We start from the raw sequence: 22915 nt of genomic DNA, 5'->3' as shown, positions 1-22915 counted from the left end.
ATGTTACCAAAGCCGATTGTAGACTTAAACAGTAATTATTTGAAATGCTCACATTTATTTCCGAATGTCCATCTATAATATTTAGAAGGTCCATTTTATATGGCTACCAGAGATGGTGATTTATGCTATTGAGGCTATGTTACTACATCCACTACTTGTTTTTCTGTTTTTTTTAATTGAGAAAGCTAGTTGAATGAAAAAGGCCCATAATGCAGCACAATACCAAGTAAGGTGAAAAATTACATAAATTAAGAAGTCGTGGTTAGGTGGCCCAGCCTTGAGTTTGCAAAGTCTATAAATTGTAGGAGAAAGGGAAGACTGAATGATATAAGGAGGTCACAAGTACACTGTTGAATATGCTTGCACGATAAATGATTTCAACAAGTTTTGAATATAATCAGACTGTAGAGGTAGCAGGGAAAGTTGTCATAAAAATATTTTTTGGATATCCAAAGCCACTTTTTAATGTTAGGTCAGGCCATAGAGTCTTGGCAAAATTGTAGTTCTAGATGCAATTCTCTTGACGTTTGCAGAGCTCATAATGCTGGCACAGAATTTTCCTAAGCCCACTCTCCTATGTCAGCTTGCAACATCGGATCCCATTTGTGTAGGAGTCTGTATTAGTGAGGAACTTGAAACAGCTTCCCAATGGAATACCCTTTCAGTCTCCACCCATCACAACTGAATCCCACATGATCTGAGCAGCACATTTGCAGGACAGAAAGCTCAATGGCTTAGTACTGGTAATGGTCTACTTACTTCTTAAACACGTTGAACTCCAGGTAGCATAGTTGGCACTGCAACAATTGCAGTCCAGTGAAAGAATTGTCTGCTATCCTGAGGCTTAGCAAAATGTTTGAATACCTTGGAGATTAGATTTTATCCGAGAAATCACAAAGTCACATTCATCGCCCAATATCTGATGGGCAAACAGAATATGATGGCAGATCTCAGCTGGGGTAGAACCCTGCTCCAGAAATGGACCTTTCAGGAAAATGGCTTCTATGATTTTTGTCAAATCGGAGTAATGCGGGTAGGTTCCCAGTAACTACATGTTACAGTAAGTTCATGTATATTTTCTTACACTTACTACAGATGGGCATTTTAAAAAAAAATTTGTTGAACTTTATTTCTAAAATATTTCACCTGATACTTTCTTTAACTCAACCATACAATATTAGACTACTGTTTTAATTTCAACTTAAGTCTTCCTGGGTACCGACTGAGTTCTTAATAAAGGGTATGATAGAATCTCATGATCGACCAGAGTGTGTTTTCCATGCTGAAATAACTCATGTAAGAAACAGGAGCATTATCTGTTATGTTAAATTATTTGTGGTATAAACAGGATACATAGTGGGGAACAGTGGGATATTGAACATGGTCCACTTAGTAAGATCTTCCTAACCTGTGATTTTGCTGCTTGAGTGCTGAGAGTTTTTCCTCCCTTACGTCGAGTGGAATCAAATCATTATAAACACAAGACTGCTTTGCCAAAAAATGTAATGCTTGAATAAGGATTATGCTTGGATCAGGATTTCCATAAACTGCAGATAAAAATAGCCAATTTGCAAATATTTGAAAACTGTTAGTGCAGCCAATTTAACCATTCATTAAAAAACCACAAAGTAATGTTTTAAAGTTCATGGACAGTGAATTCATTCAGTAATTTAGTCTAAACAACACTTTTTACATAAGTGATTAGATTCTAAATTGTGCTACTGTCTCTTGGTGAAATTTAGCAGTTCTTTGACTATATGTAGTGTGGTATTAAAAACCTGGTTAATAGCAGCATTTTATGCTTGGATCAAGATTTATTTTTAAATGTTATGGTTGGACCAGATTGTGTGTAATAGGAGTGACTGAGAAGTAGTTTGGTATTTTGGAATTCTATACTTGGATCAGGTATGTGTTTATCTAGAGTCAATGTGTCCCTCTATTCTCCTTTCTATATTCTGTTTACCATTTACTTTTTCATGTTTCAAATCTCATTAGTAGATGAGATAAAATGTAAGATTTGAATCAGCTAGCTACCTCATTAATTCATGATAGACATTTTAATTTAATTTTTAAAAAGTTAAAGGAGGAAAAATAGTGCAGAAATGAAGTATTCACTAGAGTTCCATTGCTGCTCCCACACCAATTGTGTAGCTGCAAAACCTGTGAGAAAGTGCAGGGATTCTTTTGCATTATCAAAATAGCTAAATATGTGAAATAGGATTTCTATCTTGTCCTACATGCCCACTCAGAGGAATGTATTCAGAATTTTGAACAGCACTTATGCACTTGTGAAATCTTGCTATGACTTGATCTTCTTTTTGTAAAACACGTCTGTAAAACTAGCATTTTACCCCACTTTTTGAGTAGCATGTTGTTCTTCAGGTCTTAATAATATGGACACATGGGTTAGGACAATTATTGTTTAATACCCTCATTCCTTATTTTGGTTATTTTGGCATCACTGCAACTATTAAGAATTCTACATATGTTTTCTAATGGAATATATTTATTTTCATCCAAATTCTGTCGTCCTGTTTCATTTTAAAGGTATTCATCAAATTTTTAGACTTGTCTTGAATGTTTCACTACTATCTTTAAGTATGCTGCTGGAGAAGGTAACTCCTTTTTGTATTAAAGATTGCTGTCAGCATTGACTGCTCTTGTCTCTACTGATCTTAAAGCTGGTAGAGAGGTGATAATCATCCAGGGATTAAAGTTAGTCCCACTAACTCATTTATTTGGTGTTTTGTGGGTCTTTTCTGTATGTAAATTGGCTGCAGAGTTTGCCCATATAATTGACTGCTTTCAAAAGCAATGCATTGGTTGTAAATCACTTTGGGACATCATGAGGATATGATGAGATACTATATAAACAGAAGCTCTTCCTTGCCTCAAGCCCTTTCCAGCCCCCCCCTATATGATAGATTGACCATTTTCTCTTCAGAGTAAGCTGGAATTGTACAGGAATATTGATTGTTCAGGACTATTTTTATCTAGTTTCACTTTGGACACCTTTTTTCAAACCTGTTAGTGCTGATCCTTAATTGCTAAGAGGGATGAGCATGTTCTCAGGTCAATTATTTCTCCCCACCTATCTAGTCAATGTTCTCCCACTTTATGACCCATTGTACTGGAGTATTACTGTACCATCATTCAGCATTGCCTTCATTTCAAACGAGATTATTCCCTTCTTGGAAATCATCAATCTTCTCCCCAAGGCCTTGTTTTATTAGAGGCTGTACGTGAATAACCTCCCTTTACCAAGAAGGGTTTTACTCCTGACATTTCTTCAAAGTATACAGTAAATTCTGCTGTTGACTCTTGATTGGTTTATCAAATTCTTTTACCAATGAACTGAATGTAAAAGAGGCATCTTACTGCCCCCCTCCACCATTCCTTCATAGGGCCGCACAAAATATTAATTTGTTTCTCTAATAGGATTTGAATATACTCATTCTGAATTGTTATGCAACTCACATTTATCTGCTTCTCAGTGATGGACTCGAGGCTCCGCCACAGAATTTCATGTAGCCTACACCCTCAAGTCCTCACCATTTTCCTTCTGATCCCAGTATATCGTCTCAACAGATTCTGCACAGATCACGATGTAGCCGTGCTTTCTACAGTAAAATTTTAAGGATACTTTGTTTTTTTTCACATAAAAGCAGTCAAAAGGAAAATATCTTTTGTAAGAAAACCTAATTGCTGCTACTTCAGCACCAGTACCCTGATAATTTAAAAACTGTATATATAACTATGTAGATTGCTGAAAAATCTCTGCTGTGGCAGAGTTGACTCTGAATGCATATACATTAAATAGATGAAGAGTTGAGCACTGAACCTGAAATTTAATATGTTGAGAATAATAAATTACCTAGCTTTTAAGTCATTTTTTTACCACTGTTTTGTGGGAAAGGAGCTATTAGGCCACTTAACCTCCATCTTTTGCAATCCTAGTGTTAGCATATCATTCATTTAGCTTGAAATTAATAGATGTCTGCCAAAAGAGTATGATTCAGTAGACTTATCTAATTGAATCCAAGAGACTTAACAGATGTGGCATGTGCCAAATAAGTATATCAAATCCTAAATCATTTGTACATTTTAGAGTACTCTGTTATACAGACCTGCTATCTGTAACACAAACTAAACACCGAATCTGTGTCCACTGCTAATGAGTACAACAATAGTAATATTTGCCATAAAATCAATTTTGAAAGCATCAGTAGCAGAACCATAACAATTTCCATAATTATGTTTTTCCTAAATCTATCAATGTTAATGAAGTATCCAGATTTTGACCAGTTTACATACTATTTACCGTAGAGGCTAATGAGGCTGCGTGTATGACCATTAAAGAGAAAGCTTTTGTTATGGGTAGTGTCTCCATTACCACAGTAAAAACTAGGCTACAGGGAAACCAATACTAGTTTGAAACCACCAAAGTGTCTACATTTGATGGAAACTGCCATAAAGCAAATGCAGCCCGGGCTGATAAATTATCTTAATTACAGTTGGGTTTGCACTACTAGCTTTTTAAAATCTGGTTGCACCTCTGTGAAGCACCTTGGGACATTTTCCTATGCTAAAGGTGCAATATTTTTTTTATTCGTTCATGGGATGTGGGCATCGCTGGCAAGGCCAGCATTTGTTGCCCATCCCTAATTGCCCTTGAGAAGGTGGTAGTGAGCCGCTGCCTTGAACCACTGCAGTCCGTGTAGTGAACGTTCTCCCACAGTGCTGTTAGGAAGGGAGTGCCAGGATTTTGACCCAGCGACGATGAAGGAACTACGATATATTTCCAAGTCGGGATGGTGTGTGACTTGGAGGGGAACATGCAGGTGGTGTTATTCCCATGTGCCTGCTGCCCTTGTCCTTCTAGGTGGTAGAGGTCGTGGGTTTGGGAGGTGCTGTCAAAGAAGCCTTGGCGAGTTGCTGCAATGCATCCTGTGGCTGGTACACACTGCAGCCACAGTGTGCCAGTGGTGAAGGGAGTGAATGTTTAGGGTGGTGGATTGGGTACCAATCAAGCGGGCTGCTTTGTCCTGGATGGTGTCGAGCTTCTTGAGTGTTGTTGGAGCTGCACTCATCCAGGCAAGTGGAGAGTATTCCATCACACTCCTGACTTGTGCCTTGTAGATGGTGGAAAGGCTTTGGGGAGTCAGGAGGTGAGTTGTTATAATAAAGATTAAATTGTCGGTGGTATTGTTCAGCAACTTTATGCCTTGCTTTATAGCTAGTCCTGGTGCTTGACTATGGGTTTAGCATACAAGTCCCTTGGGGGATACTGAATAGAGGTTCTGCTTCTTTATTTTGCTGGTACTCAGTATGGCAACTTCGTGGCTGTAGGTTTGCTATTTGTACATAGTTGGAAATCTGCTCCCTTTTTAATACGTAAGTGGCATGGATGTAGCAGGTGAACTATATTGAAGTTTAGATTGATAAGTAGATCTCTAATTTAGGCAGATACAAGTCCTTGGGTAGATCAGCATCAGTAGTGAGAAGGTGCCAGCTGCTGCCCCACAGGGAAGGTAGAGAAGTTACTTCAGGCTAGTCTCACCCAGCAACCTGGTTTCATTAACACTAGCAGAGGCCTGGGAACAGATAGTCAGCCTAGAGCAATGTAACAGGGAGAAATGACAAAGTTTGACGGGGAGAAAATTTTGGAAAGGGTATCTCATGTTTTCTTAAATTTTGCTGTTGGCACTTTAAATCTACAATGTATTCGCACAATTGGACTTGAAAGGGAATGTTTTATAGAATTTAAAATACTCTAAAATGCTCCATGATTATTTTTAGAAGCAACAGGGATTATAAAATAAAAATAACTTGCAGATATATTTGTTATATATTTGCTTCCTATTGGGACAAAAAACAGTTACCACAGAACAAACTCCACAAAAATTTTTTTTAAAGTGCAATTTCACCAACTGGATTAGAAATGTCCATACAGATTTTGTAGAAAACTTGGAAATTTAAATTAATTTAACTGCTCGGCCTCTGCAGAGAAGATAACTTGTTTCCACAGTAACACAATGTCATGCTCAACATCAAACTACAATGTCCTAAACCTTTGACTGGCTAAAGAATTGGCCTTCTGGAGATGGCTTTCAGTCTGAGACCAGTAATTAAAGATGTGAAAGTCCCAGTTTACCACTGCACGATGGGATGCAGACAGAAAAGCGAGTAAATTCAGTGTTTACACAAAATAGGTGAAATGTTCATATATTGGTTAAAAGTAATGTAAAGTTGGAGTTAATACTTCAGTCATCCTAGAAAGCTTAATTTGTTGGGGCCACTGGTAAGAAAGTTCACTGATAAAGCCCCTTTCCTTGTTTGACAGTTATTAATATTTTTATTCTGGGCTTTTTGAAAGTTACTGCTTCCAAAATATATTGGGGAGAGCCCTGAGTAAGTGAGGTCAATACAAGATTTTGAGGCTTTAGCTGGAAAATAAAGGATAAAGATTATAGATTAGGAGGGAAGAAAGTAAAATTCAAGTTTTTAAAAGAGCAGCATACAATGGGAAAGAATGGGAAGAGGGGATGAAAAGGTGAGCAGAATTGGTGATTACGTTTTTAAAATTGTATTTTAAGCATTTAATTTAGTAATTTAAGTCTCACTGTTAAAGTAACAAAGTTACTTCTGACATTGGGTAACTTAATTGCTGTCACACTGTTTATTTTAACAAAGCAATGCCTTGGCTGAAAACTTGCAAGCTAATCAGCCCAGGGAGACAAGAATTTCCCCAGACAGTTAACAGTGAGAAGTTAAAAATCATAAAACTCATAGAGAATAGGAGATACAAAGAAAATGGCAGAAATTAAATTTGTAAAACCATAATTTTTTTTAGTTAAGAACCATTAGATTTTGAGGAACAAAGTGCTGAGTAGTAGTATTACTGACATAGAAAATTTTTCAGCATCAGTGCCGGTCTGAAAGAGTAGATTTTATGAATTTGCACTCCTGACGTAAAGCGTCATGCACCAGGATTGCACATCAGGAATTCAGGCACAGAGCGCACTCCGCAGGATTTTCCACCCATTAAAATTAATGGACAGTGTTGCGGATATGGTGACCTCTGTGTCCGATTCCTGATATGTACTCTAGGCATGCAAAGCTCTACACTAGGAATTCAAATTTGTAAAATTACCCTAAAAATATTTGAAGAAAAAAATCTCGCTATCCAGGCATCCAAGAATTCTTTGGAGGTGCTTGCAATCTAAGGAATAAAACATTTCCAATCTTTCCTTTTAAGGATTACTCTTACTGCTTTTTTCAGTGCTGAGGGGTGGGGGAGAAAATGTGTTGCAAACTTGGAACAGGAGTAGGCCATTCAGCCCCTCGAGCCTGTTCCGTCATTCAACTAGATTATGGTTAATCTGTACCTCAACTCTGTTTACCCACCATATCCCTTGATACACTTATCTAACAAAAAAACTAACAATCTGTCTTGAAAATTTCACTTGACCTAGCATCCACAGCTTTTTGGAGGACAGAGTTCCAGATTTCCACTACCCTTTGTGTAAAAATATGCTTTCCAATTTCACTCCTAAATGGCCTAGCTCTAATTTTAAGATATTTTTCCAACTGAAGCATCATTTCCTCACTAGAGAGGATTCCAGCCTCCTTGAGGTAAAGTATAAATATTCCATTCGTCCTTTTGTATTTGTACACTAGCTTTTCGTGATTTGTGTACCTGGACATCCAAATCGCTTTGTTCCTCCGCAATTCCTAGTCTCTCGCCATTAAGAAAATATTCTGATTTGTCTATCTCAGATCCAAAGTGGATGACCTTACTCTTCCCCACATTGAACTGCACCTGCCATAGTTTTGCTCACTCACTTAATCTGTCTAAGTCCCTTTGTAACTTCCCACTCCCATCTACATAACTTACTGTGCCTCCTAATTTAGTACCATCGGCAAATTTGGATATATAACTCTCTATTCCTTCATCTAAGTAATTTACATATGGTGAAAAGCTGAGGCCCCAGTACAGATCCTTGGGGAAGACCACTTTTCACGTCCTGCCAATCAGAGAGCGTTCCCTTGATCCCTACTCTCTCTCCTATCTTCCAACCAATTACTAACCCATGCCACAAGGTTACCTCCAATTACATGCGCTTCCATTTTTGCTAAATCTCTTGTGTGGATCTTATCAAATGCATACCCTTTCCACCTTGCTAGTAACCTCCTTTAAAAAAAATTCAACTGAATTAGTCAGAAATGACCAATCCTTCACAAATCCACGCTGACCGTCTTTCATAGGCTCATACATACCCAAGTGCTTAGTCACTCTGATAGATTCCAGTCATTTCCACACAAATGATGTTAAACTGACAGTTATCTGGTTTCTCCTTCCCTCCCTTCATTCTTAGATAATGGAGTGACATTTGTAATTTTCCAATCCAAAGGCACAATTCCTGAATCTAGAGAACTTTGAAAAATTATGACTAATGCGTCTGCAATTTCTGTACCAATTTCTTTTAATACCCTGGGGCTGAAAACCATAAGGTTCTGGAGATATGTTTGTCTTAAGTCCCATAATTTTCTCCATAGCCATATGTTTTTTTACTTGTATTAAATCCACTAAGTTCCTCCACTGTGAAAACAGATACAAAATAATAATTTAACAAGTCTACCATTTCCTTATTGTCCCTAATAGTCTCACCTGCATCTGTCGTTAATGGGCTCACATTCCCCTTTATTACTCTTTTTTCTCTTAATATACTTAAAATCTTTTGCTGTTAGCTTTGATGTCCCTTGCAAGATTTTTTTCCCTTTTTGCACCTCTTATTACTTCTTGTCACTTTGTTGCTTTTTATAGCTATCCCAGACTGCTGGATTTCTACTTTCCCTTTCCTTGCATTTGTGTAACCCTTTTCTTTCAGCTTGTCTCTCAGCCCATTTGTTGACCATGGTTGCTTAATTATACAAGTGGAGCCTTTGGGGTAGTTTCTGCTTTGGGCACAATCCAGAAATTGTGCCCAAAATGTGCTGGTTAGGTTACACTTCACGTTTCTGCTAAAATTCATTTGCATAATCACAAATGTAAAATCTTCCATTAACCAACGCAATTGGGTAGCTTGATGAACTTAACCATTTTTTTTGTTCTTTCCGTTAAAAAGTATTCCTTGATGTATTTAAGAGTGGTAACCTGGTGCAGTTTTATTAGCACAGCTGAAAATGGGTTTATCACCAAAAATAAGCATTTTAATAAGGGTGTCCAGTCATCTGCCTGTGAGTAACCTGATTTAAAATCACTGAAAATGACTTTTTAAAAAAATACTGAACCATTTAATAGTTTCATTGGTGTACATTAGTCAGTTTCTTAGTAAATTAAATAATTTTTGTATGAAAAAACTTTTAAAACGTGCCTATTGCTGCCTGTGCGTCTAAGAAAATGAGCGCAATTTGAAGTGCCTTCCTGAACCTTCGCGATCAGCGGAATCTCACAATTTCGACCTGGGGACATGGCCTGTTTTGTGGAGAGGGCCCGATTCAGGCGAATTGAATCTTGAGCTAGCGTAAAAGATCACGGAAATCAGAAGCGTAAATGGTTTTGGGCACAACTCACCTACGTTCTAAATTTCCCCATCTTTTGTGCTGGTTCAGCTGATTCTTCCCAGATTGCACTGGAATCTGGGCGTAAAACTAGCAGAAACTTCCCCCGTTGCCATTTTGGGGGTATGTACTGGTTTTGTATTGTACCAAATATTTCTATGAATACTTCCCACTGTTTGTAGTTTACCCATTAACAGTTCCACCCAGTTTACTGTGGTCAATTCATTTCTCATCCCTTCGAAGTTTTGCCTTACTTAAATTTATAACCTTGGCATGTGACTCTTCCTTCTCCCTCTCAAACCTAATATCACATTCAATTATATTATGGTCACTTCGCAAGATGTTCCCTTTCTATCAGATTGTTAACTAATTCTGGTTCGTTGTTCTTCACTAAATCTAGTATGGCCTGTTACCTTATCAGTTCAAACACATTGTTCTAGAAAACAGTCCCAAATATATTCTAGAAAGTCATTGGCTTCACTACTTCAGATTTTTTGTCTCTACCAGTCTATGTAAAAATTAAAATTCCCATAATGACCACATTGTTTTTGCTACATGTTTCCCTAATCTCTGTATTTATACATCTCTTTCCCCCGCCCCCCCCACTACATCACTACTATCAGGAGGTTTGTAGACAACTCCTACCATAATCTTGCACCCTTTTCTGTTCCCTAACTCTACCCATAGTGTTTCCACTGCCCAATCACCCTTCCTGAAATCCTGAAATCACTGCTAGTCATTGTGTCTTTTATCAGTATTGTTACTCCCCCTCTCCAAATTTCCCTGTCCTTTCTAAAGATTCTGTAGTTTGGAATATTTAGCTCCATATCACGCCCTGCATGGAGCCAGGTATCTAATGGCTATAACATCATAACCTTTAACCTAAATTTGTGCTTCTAACTCACTTGTTTTATTTCTTATGCTATGTGCATTCATGTACAGAACTCTTACTTGGGTAACTGTGCCCACCCTGCCCATCTGCACTCCTGGTCTTTTTCTCTCCCTTTTTGTCTTGCTGTCTGGATTTTCCCCAAATTTTGTTTCACAGTTATAGTATTGCTTAACAATATGCCATAATCATTGGTCATTGACATTAATGTTGTTAAAACCACACTATGCACTTGAAAATCAACACTGTTAGTGTACTTATTACTAGAAATGTTTCCCTACAGCTTGCATCTTCAAGTCTGCTAAAAATTGGACAGGAGACTGACAAAACCACTACCAGAAACAGAGAATCTGTTTATCTACTGCTTGACATGGTACGTATTAAGTTACAGTGTCAAAAGCTATTTAAAATTGTATGCAATTATGTCAAAATCATAGAATTTTCATAAAATCATAGCAATTACAACACATGGAGAAAAGATTTGCCCTATTGGGCCTGTGCCAGTGCTAGCTATTCAGCTGAAACTATCTTAGTGGAGTAAGCTCTTTTTTTGAATGTTTTTACTACTTTAACTTATTTGCTGATAGAGGTCTAGTGTAGCCTCGTCACAATACAATGACTTAGTACTATAGAGGTCAGTTGGCATAATCTGAACAACTCTGCAGTGGCCTATCTTTCGTTGCCAAATAGCAGTAGAATACATCATGTTTGATTGTAATCATATTCCTGACCAAATAGTACAATAATTCAATCCTGATCTTTTTTATTGTTAACCTATAAGCGTATTTTTTTCCTGGTTGTATGGCGACAGTAGCCAAAATTTAGAACAGCGTCACAAAATATATTTAGATTCAAGCATGTTCAGATAACCAGGGTAATTGCTTGCATTCAGCAGTCATGTTTTATGTCAAGCTCATCTGCAAACATCCAGCTTGTCTTGCTTTGAAAAATTACCCACAGCATTTGTTTTAACTTTGCACTTACAAACCCTTTCTCTTTAAAAGATTGTTCAGTGCAATATTTATGGTGCTTTTGCTGAGCTGCTAAACTAGTTTTGTTAAGGTTTTTTGTGGTTTGTTTGCACCACTATATAAGCGTAGCAACAGTGTGGTCTACTTTGGTCACTGAAAAGACTGACTGAAATGCCAGAGTGTGTATAATCATTGCTGACATGTCGGTGGAATTTTCCTCAGATTGTACAAGAGTCTCCTTTCCTGACAATGGACCTGCTGGAATCTTGTTTTCCTTATGTCCTCCTGCGAAATGCATACCATGCTGTCTACAAGCAAAGTATCACATCTTCTGCATAAATTGGAATTTAATGGAGGCAAGATTCATTTTAACTAAATGTTCTGCAGCACTGGTTTACAAGCTAACAACCGTAGAATTGTTTCACTTTATAGTCTAAAAGTTATGAAACTGAATCATTTTTCATAAACATACATTGTAGGCCAATGGTTTCTATTAAGTTGATATTGATATGCTTGAATGATTTGCTGAATAGTGGCAAAGCTGAATGGTTTTACTTTAAATAGCAGCTACATTTGTTAAAATTACACTACTACAATGTTGGTTGAGTTTTAAAAATCAATTGTGCACAAGGAACAGCTGTTTTGAAAACATCTTCTTCCTTAAAGATGTATTAAAAATGCAGAGGAAAATTCATCTAGTTATTATTTGGAGATGATGTTCTAGCTTCCTTCTGTGTGTAAATTATTTCAGATAAGGCAAGAAAAGATTTGTACCTGTCATTCTTCATTGACAGTAAATGGGGTGGGTTATTAGTTGCATTTATGTGGATTTATTACAATAATTCTATTTCTTTTCATTTTAAACAATTGCTATATTAGTTACCCTGATGAAGTACATTATGTAATATCTACAAATTCTATAGGAATGCTGAAACCTCCAGAAACAATTCTAGCAATCCACTGCACATTACTCTATGAACAACAGAAGTGATGTTTGTATAAAGCATAGTATAATTTTTTTTATAAAACTAACTTCAGTGGAGAGCTTGTTGAATTTCACACTATCATTGTACCCTGTTGTACGGTATGACTGTATGAATATTTATCACATATTGATAAAATGGCAGCCCTTAATCTCTTTTATATGTTTTACATTTTTCAAGTTTTAGTGTATCTTCCATAATGAACAATAAAACACCAGGTTACTTCACATTCACAACAGAGAATGCTCATTTGTTTAAAGTTATTGCCTTTTTAATCTGTTATGCAGAATGTTATGTAAAAGTAACCATCTGTAAATGCTGTGTTATTTTCTTCTCCAGCTCAGCTGGAAGATAGATGCACACATTTAGAGTTCAGGACAATACTGATAGGATTATAGGATATCAATGTAAAATTGGTAAACCTGAAATTAGTCATTCTGAATTCCAGAGGCCTGGACCAGACTTTTTTTTAGGTTTTAATCTTATGCACCATGACCCTGAAATAAACTTTATTACTGTAATGAAGTTACTCAAATGGAAGGAGTAGCTTTTTTGCTGTACACTGTAAAACGTGTTTGTTTTTTCAACTTTCATTTAAGCATCCTCCACACATTAAAGGAGTATAATCTAGCTTGATTGATTCAGGAGTAAACATTGTACTTAGCACATACATAGAATGCCATCATGATGTTGTAAATAGGTGGTCTACTCCCATGACCAGTAATGTCCCAGGGCTGCACAAGTTTGTTTTTCCATAACTAAAAAGGTTGAGTTCTCTACTCTTTGGGCCATACCAGTCACTGTTAAAAGTGGGACACATTACACAAGAATAGATTCGAGTAAATGGTCCTTAAGTTGTTCCACAGTTTCCAAGTGTATTCTGTTTGTAAATGAGCCTATCCATGTTTTCTTACTCAGAAATTTATCTTGGAAATTGTCTGCACCAGTCAGTGAATCTCAAGAATAAATATTAATAATACAATGCTGTCCTTAATTGAACACTTTTTTTAAAAAAGGAAAAATAAAATTGATTTTAATTTATTTAAAATTGTGCTTGCTGATCTACATTGGCTGCCAGTCCGGGAACGCCTCCATTTTAAAATTCTCATCCTTTTTTTCAAATCCCTCCATGGCCTTGCTGCTCATTATGTCTGTAACCTCCTCCAGCCCTCAGAGCTCTGCGCTCCTCCAATTCTTTCCTCATGCACATCCCCGATTTTAATTGCTCCAATTGGCGGCCGTGCCTTCAGCTGCCTAAGCCCTAAGCCCTGTAATTCCCTCCCTAAACCTCTCCTCCTTTAAGATGATCCTTAGTACCTATCTTTTTGACCAAGCTTTTGGTCACCTGTCCTAATATCCCCTTATGTGGCTCACTGTCAAATTTTGTTTGATAACACTCTTGCGAGGTGCCATATAAATGCAAGTTATTGTTAACCTGTTTACCTGCTTAGCTGAAACTGCTCTTTCTAAATTCTGTGCCCACAGTAATTGATTGATCATATGGTCTCTGGACAAATACAAAGCCATTAAAACAAGCTAGCACATACTAGAGGGCTAAGGCACAAAATTGGAATATGTTTTGAGCTGCACTGTTGCCATTCCATACATTTGTTAGTATTGATCCATGTAATACATTGCCTGTAGCAAAACCAAGTGCATCCACAGTTGGGGCAATATGTCAACACCAACTTTGCCAAAAGCTTTAAGTACAATAGCCTGGTCATGATCAATTCATCAAACATGACACCAATGCTTTCCACCATTTGCCTCAAGTTTTTAAACCACACTTGGAATGAGAAACTAAAAGTTAGATCTATATTATTCAGAACAAGATTGAGAAACAGAAACACCAGAAGAAGGGCAACCATTCCTGGGCAGGAGTTGCTGATTTAAATGTATCTAACCACTCCCAGTTAGCCACCAGGAGCTTTATGCAAAGGACACATCGGTGCTGACCAATGTCAAGTATTGTATAAGCCAAAGGCAGAATGCACGTCATTCCAAGGAGGGAATTATCCATTTAGTCATATAAGGAACATCCAACAAGGATTCCTGTCCAGCCCAGAAAGGTATCACTGAGGCTTCAGTACCTCTATCAGAACACACTCCTGCAGGAGCAATCTAAACACAGCATAATGTCATATGTGAATATCCCTGCAAGGAAGGGGTCGAGGCAGCTACCAGAATCATCACCACAAGAAATAGCAGGGGTGAAATTGGTCTTTGGCGATGGCACAAAACGGCAGCCATTTTTACACCACACCCGATTTTGTTTTCTGTTGACTTCATAATCTTCCTTCTAGCTGACGTTTCAATTATGCCAGGAGTGGTTTCCTGCCAAAAGATAGGTTATGGGCTATGCAGAAACAATCAGCGATCAACAGACAAGGCAGCAGGGAATGCTCCACTTTTTAACCCTCATTTTTGAGACCAATCTGCAGGTCTACCTTTTAACCAAATAGTGTCCAAACACACCACCTCAGGAAAAGATGTTGAATTCAGCTGCAAAAGTAATGGTATTTAATGTAGGTGGTAGGTGTCCCACTGCAACAGCCTTCTTGGAATCTTGTTCCAGAGGCTTTAGCACATAATCTAGGCGGACAATTCAGTGCAGTGCTGAGGGAGTGTTGCCCTGTCGGCGGTGCCATCTTTTAGATGAGATGGTAAACGGAGGCCTCGTCTGTCCCCTCATAACACGATTCAAGGAAGAGCAGTGGTGTTCTCCCAGTGTCCTGGCCAAATATATATTCCTCAACCAACACCACGAAAAACAGATCATATGGTCATTTATTTCATTGTTGTTTGTGGGACCTTGCTGGGTACAAATTGGCTGCTACATTTCCCTACGTTACAACAGTGACTGCACTTCAAAAGTACTTCATTGGCTGTGAAATACTTTGGGACATCCTGAGGATGTGAATGCTGCTATATAAATGCAAATTCTATTAGTCCTCTTGTTTCCAACTAGGTTATTTAAGTGGGAAATTACCTGGCGCAAGTTAGTTGAAACAAACATCAATCAACTGAGCATTCTGGGTTAGAATTGAGGATTATATGCATAGCAATGCAACACTTTCAGCCACAGATGCATGACAAGCCAGTTCTGTAGATAGATAACATCACTGTGGTAAGTACACAAACAAGCAAGGAAAGATTTACAGAACCCTGATGCAAGAACACATATTGATGTTGGCAGCTCAGCACATGGCAGATAGAGATTTTTGACCAATGAATAGACCTTACAGTTTCCATGGTGTCAATGAAACAGTGGTTTCTTCATGCAGACTTCTTTGCCTTAGTAAAAACAGTCAGCTAAGGTTGTCCTACTCCAAGATGCAGGGCTCCATTGGCCTGGTGTTTGAGTGATTTACTCTAGTGCAAGATGTTCCTTTATGCTTTGCCTGTCTTCACCCTACGATCACCCTTTCTTCAGTCAACAATTATCAGAGGTTGTGCAATGACAGGTGAAGAGATTTACATTGTGATTTCAGGATTGCAATAAAACACATTTCCTACTTACGGTATTTTCCTCCTTTTTACATTATAGTTTCCCACTGAAGGATTACTGCTCAATTGTTAGCATGTGTAAATTGCAGTCATATCAGCTGTCCATTTCCTTGTTGAAGGGAGATCGTTAAAATATCTGTGAGCATTTTAAAAAATTTGTTCATGGGATGTGGGCATAAATGAGCATTTATTGCCCATCCCTAATTGCCCTTGAGAAGGTGGTGGTGAGTCGCCTTCTTGAACCGCTGCAGTCTGTCTGGTGAAGGTTCTCCCACAGTGCTGTTAGGTAGGGAGGTCCAGGATTTTGACCCAGCGACGATGAAGGAACGGCGATATATTTCCAAGTCGGGATGGTGTGTGACTTGGAGCGGAATGTGCAGGTGGTGGTGTTCCCATGCGCCTGCTGCCCTTGTCCTTCTAGTTGGTCGAGGTTGTGGGTTTGGGAGGTGCTGTCGAAGAAGCCTTGGCGAGCTGCTGCAGTGCATCCTGTAGGTGGTACACACTGCAGCCACGGTGCACCGGTGGTGAAGGGAGTGAATGTTTAGGGTGGTGGATGGGATACCAATCAAGCGGGCTGCTTTGTCCTGGATGGTTTCGAGCTTCTTGAGTGTTGTTGGAGCTGCACTCATCCAGGCAAGTGGAGAGTATTTCAATCACACTCCTGACTTGTGCCTTGTAGATGCTGGAAAGGCTTTGGGGAGTCAGGAGGTGAGTCACTAGCTGAAGAACAACCAGCCTTTGACCTGCTCTGTAGCCACAGTATTTATGTGGCTGGTCCAGTTAAGTTTCTGGTCAATGGTGACTCTGAGGATGTTGATGGTGGAGAATTCAGTGATGGTAATGTCGTTGAATGTCAAGGGGAGGTGGTTAGACTCTCTCTTGTTGGAGATGGTCATTGTCTGGCGCGAATGTTACTTGCCACTTATCAGCCCAAGCCTGGATGTTGTCCAGGTCTTGCTGTATGCGGGCATGGACTGCTTCATTATCTGAGGGGTTGCAAATGGAACTGAACACTGTAATCATCAGCGAACATCCCCATTTCTGACCTTATGATGGAGGGAAGGTCATTGATGAAGCATGTAAGGAATCTTACAACACCAGGTTATAGTCCAACAGTTTTATTTGAAAATCACAAGCCTCCGAAAGCTTGTGATTTTCAAATAAAACAGTTGGACTATAACCTGGTGTTGTAAGATTCCTTACATTTGTCAACCCCAGTCCATCACCGGCATCTCCACATCATTGATGAAGCAGCTGAAGATGGTTGGGCCAAGGACACTGCCCTGAGGAACTCCTGCACCATTGTCCTTGGGTTGAGATGATTGGCCTTCAACAACCACTACCATCTTCCTTTGTGCTAGGTATGACTCCAGCCACTGGAGAGTTTTCCCCCTCATTCCCATTGACTTCAATTTTACTAGGGCTCCTTGGTGCCACACTCGGTCAAATGCTGCCTTGATGTCAAGGGCAATCACTCTCACTTCACCTGGAATTTAGTTTGTGTCCATGTTTGGACCATGTCTGTAATAAGTCTGCAGCCAAATGGTTCTGATGGAACCCAAATGAAGCATCAATGAGCTGGTTATTGGTGAGTAAGTGCTGCTTGATAGCACTGATAACGCCTCCTTTCATCACTTTGCTGATGATTGGGAGTAGGCTGATGGGGTTGTAATTGGCTGGGTTTGATTTGTCCTGCATTTTGTGGACAGGATACACCTGCATAATTTTCCACATTGTCAAGTAGATGCCTGTGTTGTAGCTGTATCGGAGCAGCTTGGCTAGAGACGTGGCTGATCTGGGGCACAGGTCTTCAGCACTACAGTCAGGATGTTGTTGGGGCCCATAGCTTTTGCTGTGTCCAGTGCACTCAGCCACTTCTTGATGTCACGTGCATTGAATCAAATTGGTTGAAGACTGGCATCTGTGATGGTGGGGACCTTAGGAGGAGGCCGAGAAGGATCATTCACTCGGCACTTCTGGCTGAAGATGGTTGTGAACACTTAATTCTTTTGCACTCACGTGCTTGGCTCCACCATCATTGAGGATGGAGATGTTCATGGAGCCTCCTCCTCCTGTTGGGTAATTGTCCATCACCATTCACGACTAGATGTGGCAGGACTGCAGAATTTTGACCTGATCCATTGGTTGTGGGATTGCTTGGCTCTGCCTATAGCATGCTGTTTTTGCTGTTTATCACGCATCTAGTCCTGTGTTGTAGCTTAACTAGGTTGGCACCTCATTTTTAGGTATGCCTGGTGCTGTTCCTGCCATGCTCTTCCACACTCCCCATTGAACCAGGGCTGGTCATCTGGCTTGATAATGGAGGAGTGAGGGTTATGCTGGGCTATGAGGTTATAGATTGTGGTGGACTACGATCCTGCTGATGTTGATGTCCAACAGCTCCTCGTGGATGCCCAGTTTTGAGCTGCAAGATCTGTTTTTAATCTATCCCACTTAGCACAGTGGTAGTGGCACTCAACACGATGCAGGATGTCCTCAGTGTGGAGACAGGACTTGGTCTGAATGAGGACTGTGTGGTTGTCACTTCTACCAATGTTGTCATGAACGGATGCATCTACGACAGGTAGATTGGTATATGTCAAGTAGGTTATTCCCTCGTGTTGGTTCTCCCACCACCTGCTACAAGCTCAGTTGGGCGGTTATGACTTGGCCACTTCAGTCAGTGATGGTACTAACGACCCACTCTTGGTGATGGACATTGAAGTTTCCCTCCTTCCCCCCCCGCCCCCCCTTACACACAGAGTGCATTCTGTGATCTTGCTACCCTCAGTGCGTCCTCCAAGTGGTGTTTAACATGAAGAAGTACTGATTCATCAGCTGAGGGAGGGTGGTAGGTGGTAATCAGCAGGAAGTTTGCATACCCATGTTTGACTTGAAGCCATGAGACTTCATGGGGTCCAGAATCAATGTTGACTCCCAGTGGGACAGGACAAACCCAGGGATGATGGTGGAGGAGTCTGGGATGTTCTCTGATAGGTGTGATTCTGTGAGTATGACTGCCAGACTGTTGCTTGACTCGTCTGTGAAACAGCTCGCCCAACTTTGGCACCAGTCCCCGTATGTTAGGAGTACTTTGCAGGGTCAACTGGGCTGTGTGTGCCTTTGCCGTGTCCTGATTCGAAGCCTAGGTCGCAGCCAAGTGGTCTGTCCATTTTTAAAATTCTTCTGTTCCTTTCTAACAGTTTGATACAACTGAGTGGTTTGCTAGGCCACTTCAGAGGGCAGGTAAGAGTCAACCATGTTGGTGTGGGACTGGAGTCACATATAGGCCAGACCAGGTAAGGATGGCAGGTTACCTTCCCTGAAGGACATTAGTGAACCAGTTGGGTTTTTACAACAACCTGACAGATTCATGGTCACTGTCACTGATACCAGCTTTTTATTTTAATTAAATTCAAATTCTCAAACTGCTATGATAGGATTTGAGCTTATGTTCTATAGATTACTAGTCCAGGCCTCTGGATTACTAATCCAGCAACATAACCACTACACTACTGTACCCATCTAAACTAAAGGATGGTGTACAGACATTTCAAAATTTCTGTTCATCCAGGCAGATGGGGTACATCACTCTCCAACTGCACCATCTTCTAAAGTGTTTTGATCTGTTTGCATGATAACAGCAATTCTACCAGAACACTAACAGATATGGAACTACATGATTCCAGCAGCTGAGTGTAACAGAAGCAAATTATATCCTGTGCAGAATTTAAGTTATTCCTCGTGTAGATGTTGACTAATCATGACCTGGAATAGAGCCTCATGTATAATTACGATACAGTAAGTTTTGCTTCCTGAGGCTTGCTCGGTGAGTTAAAGATCACCTGACTTGTAGATAAGAGTAAAATAAATTGGGAAGGAAAAAACTTCAGATTTGTAAGAGGTCCTTGTATGATTGAAGATCACTGGTATTGATGGGCAGTGATGAATCTGCAGATATGTTATAAATGTTAGATTTTTTTGAAGAGTTTCACGAGATTGGACCACCCATGTTCTAAGAACCAGGAATTCAAGGCCTTGGCATAACCAGAATACAACTCTTTGCAGTCCATTGTGGAGAAAATGTCTAGGTCGGTGAGATAGGAGAGTTGGCAGAGAAACCCAAGGATATATCAAAATGATGATGTATTTTCTTGAAGTGCAGAGTCATGGGGGGTCAAATGCACTTGCAACCAGGGGAATGTTTTCAGTTGGTAGAGGTAATCATTATTCCTGTTCCATTCCAATCCACAGGTAATTAGCAAATTATGGGCCCACTCTTGAGAGATTGTATTTGAATAATCCAATGAAATATCATGCTCCACACCTAGCTGGCTACCACAAGTACCTTAGTTAACTTGTATGCTTACAATCTGAGATTCAATAGCAAAGGAAAATAATATGGGAAACAGGGGACAAATCCATAGTGTATCACAAACTAATTCAAATGAAATAAAGACCAAACTGTTAATCAAAACTAATGATTGAGCATAAATACAGGAGGATTAAACCTATACCATATCCCTTTGTCTTCATCAATCATTGCAGTTGTTCCTATTTGCTTTAGTCAAAAGCTTTTTTCTCATCTCAAAAGATTAATGCAGCAACAGCATTAAAGTTCAGAGCTTTCGTATGTGATAAACAAAGTGCCTAACATAGATACCCCATCTGATCTGATGAATCAATTTAAGGACCAAGTCATTTCCATAACCTGCCATTATTTTTGAGTTATATTTCAGGAATTGATGGGTCCATCAGAGATATACTCTAGGTGTCTTTTTCTTTTTTAAAAAAACTATTGAAATAACAACCTGCTACCATATAATGTAGTTCTGATATAAGATCTGGAAAGCCCTGTATTTTTTCTCAACTACTTTTTTGTTAATAATCAGTTATTTAATTCGATTAGTTTAAAGAAGAATCCAGTTGCAACCAAATTTCTCAATTTGGATATGATGTAGACGACTTCCTGGAAAACCTCACAGAAAGAATAGCAGCTAGATAATCAGCAAGTTTTTATTGCAGTCTTTACTTGCTCCAATGTTTCACAATCTGTCTCCATTTATACAGAGCAATTGTAACAAGTTTGTACTGCCAATGTAAACAGCCTAATAGTTGCTACGTCCTTTTAAACTCCAGCAACAACATTCAATTGTCATTAGATTTACAGAATTTTAAGAACAATCCTAAATGAAAGAGGTTTTGTTGTCAGAATGCATTTCATCATTTCTTGGAGAGTGGATGGTTCCAGTATTTCTTTAATTAGTATATTAACCATGTGTTTGTTTGGCATAGATTTATTAAGAAAATGTACATTAAATACACATGGGATTTTTCAAAGTAGCAGCCCCATGCATCAAATGAATTATGAGAAAGATTATGTTTAACATTTATGTAACTACACTATTGCACTTTTCAAGAGAATTTTAACTTTTGTAAATTAAGATGTTACTAACCACCAGGTCTGTAGCAGGGTATGTACAATAAACAAGGTACAATTTATCGGGCAGTGGAGTCTTACAGCACGTATCATGGCAGCAACAACACCTAGAGCCAAATGCAGCCTGAAAGAGAAATTAACCCAAATGATTTCAGTATTAGTGAGAACGTCATGGGCACAATTACATCAAAGAGCAGTACTCAACAGGACAAAGAAACACAGAGTCTCTTTTTGATGCTCATGCAAACTGGCGGCAAGGGTCGATGTCAGTTTGTTTACTGTGAAGCTAACCAGATGGTCCACACTTTGATCAGCACCATGAAGATCGTGGTTCTGAACAGCTCCAAGTCTGGATAGTGTACAGGCCTTCCATTCTTGGACATGTCTGTTTATACATAGTATTAACTTTCTGTATGATAGGCAAAAAAAAGACCTTACTGTACTCATCAGTTATAAGAGGCTTTTCTGTTCTACAGATAGTTCACTCATGAAATAAAAATGGCACCAGTTCAAGGTTATCGAGTGTTCTACATCACAGAAAGTGAGGAAATTGGTTTCTCTTTAATCCCTTTATCTCAGTGTAACCTTAATAGACAATGAGGAATTAGACATTTTTCAAACATTCTGTAACTTAAATAGTTTAGCTATTAAGAGGTTGATTTTGAAACCAATCTTTATCTTATCACAAAAAATGGCTTTGTCTTTAAAGGGTAACAATATTGTATATTTATGGGGGCAAGACAAAAAAAACTTTTTGTAGTGGTTTAATTGGCATGTTAAAGCTTTTACCAGAACAATGGAGCGCTGTCAGTCTGGAATGTGCTGTAATGATAAATGTATGTTTTTAAACTTGGTCTTCCCATTCTGAGCATTCAGAACAAGTTCCCTTTGGCTTTTATAGATTCTGGTCAAATATACATATTTAAACTAATTTAAAAGCTTTGAGTTAGCTAATTAATTATCTAGTACATTTTTTAGCTTTTCTGCAAGAAGCCATTTACAAGACCACAAAAATCCTGAATTCTACTGTCCTAACAAAATGTAGTTTATATTTATTTATCAACTTGAACTGGTCTGATTTTCATGCAAAATGCTAAATTACAACAAACGTGTCTTTATTCCTTTTTAGCAATCTTCACATCTTGAATGCTAGTTGTGTGGTTAGCTGGTAATAGTGTTTGAATAAAATTGTGTACATTTCAGATAGTTTATTATGTCCTTTTTACAGTCTGATATCTCTTATTTCTGTTTAAATATACAAATGTGAAACATTTTGAGTACTGCTGCCTGGAGGCAACATTCTGGAGTGTATGACTTGAATGATGCCACTTACATTATAGTACTGCTTTTAATTTCAAATCTTCTCACCCTCTCCCCCCCTCAAACCATTATTTTGGTCTTTTTGTGTTCAGAAGTATTGTGTCTTTTGTATTTGCTTTGACATCAGCTTAGAGCAGATAAAACATCAGCATGCACAAAACTGACTCAGTTATCAAATTATCAAGCTTTCTTTTATTACTTTTGCTTCAATAGAGGACATTCAGGCTTATGTAACTGAAAT

The 22915-nt window shown here is 38.9% G+C and overlaps 1 protein-coding gene across 3 annotated transcripts in view; it reads left to right on the top strand.

The window, feature by feature from the left end:
- The window catches only part of nckap1 (NCK-associated protein 1), a 170970-nt gene extending 158327 nt beyond the window's left edge, over positions 1-12643 (top strand). For all 3 annotated transcript variants that reach the window (XM_067987687.1, XM_067987688.1, XM_067987686.1), the window contains 2 exons: positions 10737-10826; positions 11647-12643. In XM_067987687.1, coding sequence (XP_067843788.1) covers positions 10737-10826; positions 11647-11763 — 207 coding nt within the window. In that variant the 3' untranslated portion in view covers positions 11764-12643. The remainder of the gene's footprint in view (positions 1-10736; positions 10827-11646) is intronic.
- The last annotated feature ends 10272 nt before the right edge of the window (positions 12644-22915 follow it).

This window comes from Heptranchias perlo, chromosome 7 (assembly GCF_035084215.1).
Source record: "Heptranchias perlo isolate sHepPer1 chromosome 7, sHepPer1.hap1, whole genome shotgun sequence".
Taxonomy (NCBI): domain Eukaryota; kingdom Metazoa; phylum Chordata; class Chondrichthyes; order Hexanchiformes; family Hexanchidae; genus Heptranchias; species Heptranchias perlo.
This window is presented reverse-complemented; position numbering and strand designations above follow the sequence as displayed.